General features: G+C 46.8%; 1 protein-coding gene across 1 annotated transcript in view; it reads right to left on the bottom strand.

Moving 5' to 3' along the window:
• The window catches only part of LOC134439536 (charged multivesicular body protein 1B2), a 16,477-nt gene that overhangs the window by 2,445 nt on the left and 11,532 nt on the right, over nt 1–2,500 (bottom strand). Inside the window, exons 5-6 of the mRNA XM_063189435.1 lie at nt 2,205–2,312; nt 202–245 (exon numbers count right to left, since the gene is read on the bottom strand). Coding sequence (XP_063045505.1) covers nt 202–245; nt 2,205–2,312 — 152 coding nt within the window. The remainder of the gene's footprint in view (nt 1–201; nt 246–2,204; nt 2,313–2,500) is intronic.

Genomic DNA, 2,500 nt, shown 5'->3' on the forward strand with positions numbered 1-2,500 from the left:
TTCACACACACACACGCAGACATCAAGGAAAACAATTATGACACACACACATTTCTGTTATGTGCATGTGTACCCACAAAGCCGTACAAACCCACGCACACTGGCACGCGCACACAATAAACTGTCCTTATCACCGGTCCGGTCTTTCACACACACACATTCTCACAGTTCTAATGTGATGCAGAGAAAAGGAAATCTTACCCAGCCTCATCTGCCATCTCGTGCATCAGCAGGTCCACTTCACTCTGCAGGGAGACACATTCAAAAAAGGGTTCATACATGCTTTTACATGCTGCAGTACTGTGTGTGTGTGTGTGTGTGTGTGTGTGTGTGTGTGTGTGTGTGTGTGTGTGTGTGTGTGTGTGTGTGTGTGTGTGTGTGTGTGTGTGTGTGTGTGTGTGTGTGTGTGTGTGTGTGTGTGTCTGTCTGTCTGTCTGTCTGTCTGTCTGTCTGTCTGTCTGTCTGTCTGTCTGTCTGTCTGTCTGTCTGTCTGACTGTGCAGGTCTATTTCAGTGGACAGTGCTGCATGCTTCACACATAGACACAATAGTCTCAATACAGAGATAATGCAGATGTTTAACGACGAACGGGCATTTATGTAGTCTAAATGCCAATTCACACATCCTATCAAATGGGACAGGCTCAGTCCTTTCTTCTATTGACAAGCTTGTAGAAATGGCAGAAATTGCTGCGACTTATCCATGTCGGAAAAATATGCAATTACAAATTCCTATGTACCATGTTTCCCAACTGCAAGTGTTCACCTGTTTATCTAAGAGTAGCGGTTGCAACCACTGAAGTGCAACCGTTGAGGTATCACTGTTTGAAATCTAAGGGACTGCGAATCCTTGAGGCATGAAATAACTGCTACGTTCGTTTAATTCACCCGTCCCCTCTACTTTTATTTTCCTTAGAAACACATACACTAATGGGAAACTTGCCTGTAGAGAATGTCACTCTCCATCAACGCCTCTTAATGAAGACATAGTACAAATGGAGTCTGTTCTCTCTCCCAACCAGTGCAGCTACCCAACACAATATCGGAGTCTACAAGCCTGAGCAGTCTCAATGTTTGTCTGATGACTGATGATTATGTGGAGACATCGATGGCACTAATACTGTTTTGAATCATAGTGGCAGCAGGAGCAAGCGTGGCGCTGTGTTTGGGTGAGAGAGAGAGAGAGAGAGAGAGAGAGAGAGAGAGAGAGAGAGAGAGAGAGAGAGAGAGAGAGAGAGAGAGAGAGAGAGAGACAGAGAGACAGAGAGACAGAGATGGAGTACTGTGGGAGGTAGGTGTTGTTATACATGTCAATCAGCCATGAAAATATCTGAGTCTACAGGTAATGTGTGTGTGTGTGTGTGTGTGTGTGTGTGTGTGTGTGTGTGTGTGTGTGTGTGTGTGTGTGTGTGTGTGTGTGTGTGTGTGTGTGATTTAGACATTCAGTGACACACACACACACACACACACACACACACACACACACACACACACACACACACACACACACACACACACACACACACACACACACACACACACACACACACACACACACACACCCCTAGCTTCCCCAGCTGAGCCCTTCAGGGCTGCCACAGTGTGTTGGCAGCTGCATCACGCCTGGCTGGCATCTCCATAGCCAGAGCAGAGATGGAGCCGGATACAGCCTGTCCACCCCGGTTTGCCTGACGAGCCTACTGCATGATGTGTGGGGTTGTGAGTGTGTGTGTGCGTGTTTGGTAGGAGTGTTTCTCAGCTACGTAGATGGAATGCTTCCTTGTGTGTGTGTGCGTGCATGCGTGCCTGCGTGTATGCGTGTGTGGTGATAAATTGAGGAAGAAGGAAGCAAGTCATCTCATGTTTTGCATGAAATAGTGTTGTGCCTGTGTGCGAGCACTTGCTAATGTTGAAATCCAGTTTGTGGTGGTATGAGCCTTAAAATGCCTTCTGGAAACAATGAATAGCTTAATGAGTATGGTAGCCTTCCATATACTGACAGATGAAACGCTTCTGTGTGTGTGTGTGTGTGTGTGAGTGTGTGTGAGTGTGAGAGAGAGATAGAGTGAGAGCGAGAGAGAGTTACCTGAGGTATTGCAAGTATGGTTGTGTTGGCCAGTGTGTGTGTGTGTGTGTTGTGAGTATGGTTGTGTTGTCCAGTGTGTGTGTGTGTGTGTGTGTGTGTGTGTGTGTGTGTGTGTGTTACCTGGGGTGTCGTGAGCGTGGTCGTGTTGCCCATGGTGTCCTCCATCTGTGCCGTCTGTACGTCCAGCGTCTCAAACTGGTGCTCAAACTTGTCCATCAGCGCCGAGATCTGACCAATCACAACAGCACAGCGCAGCACACAGCCAATTACTGAACAGCATATGGGAAGACATTTGTATCTTATATCTGAAAATATAATAGGTGGAATGGACAAAGGGTTTTCGTCCTGTTCCGGTGAGATTAAACAGTATCATACAATACTAGGTAACATACGTAGGGCTTCCTCGGTTACACTAT

Source organism: Engraulis encrasicolus, chromosome 23 (genome assembly GCF_034702125.1).
Source record: "Engraulis encrasicolus isolate BLACKSEA-1 chromosome 23, IST_EnEncr_1.0, whole genome shotgun sequence".
Lineage (NCBI taxonomy): Eukaryota > Metazoa > Chordata > Actinopteri > Clupeiformes > Engraulidae > Engraulis > Engraulis encrasicolus.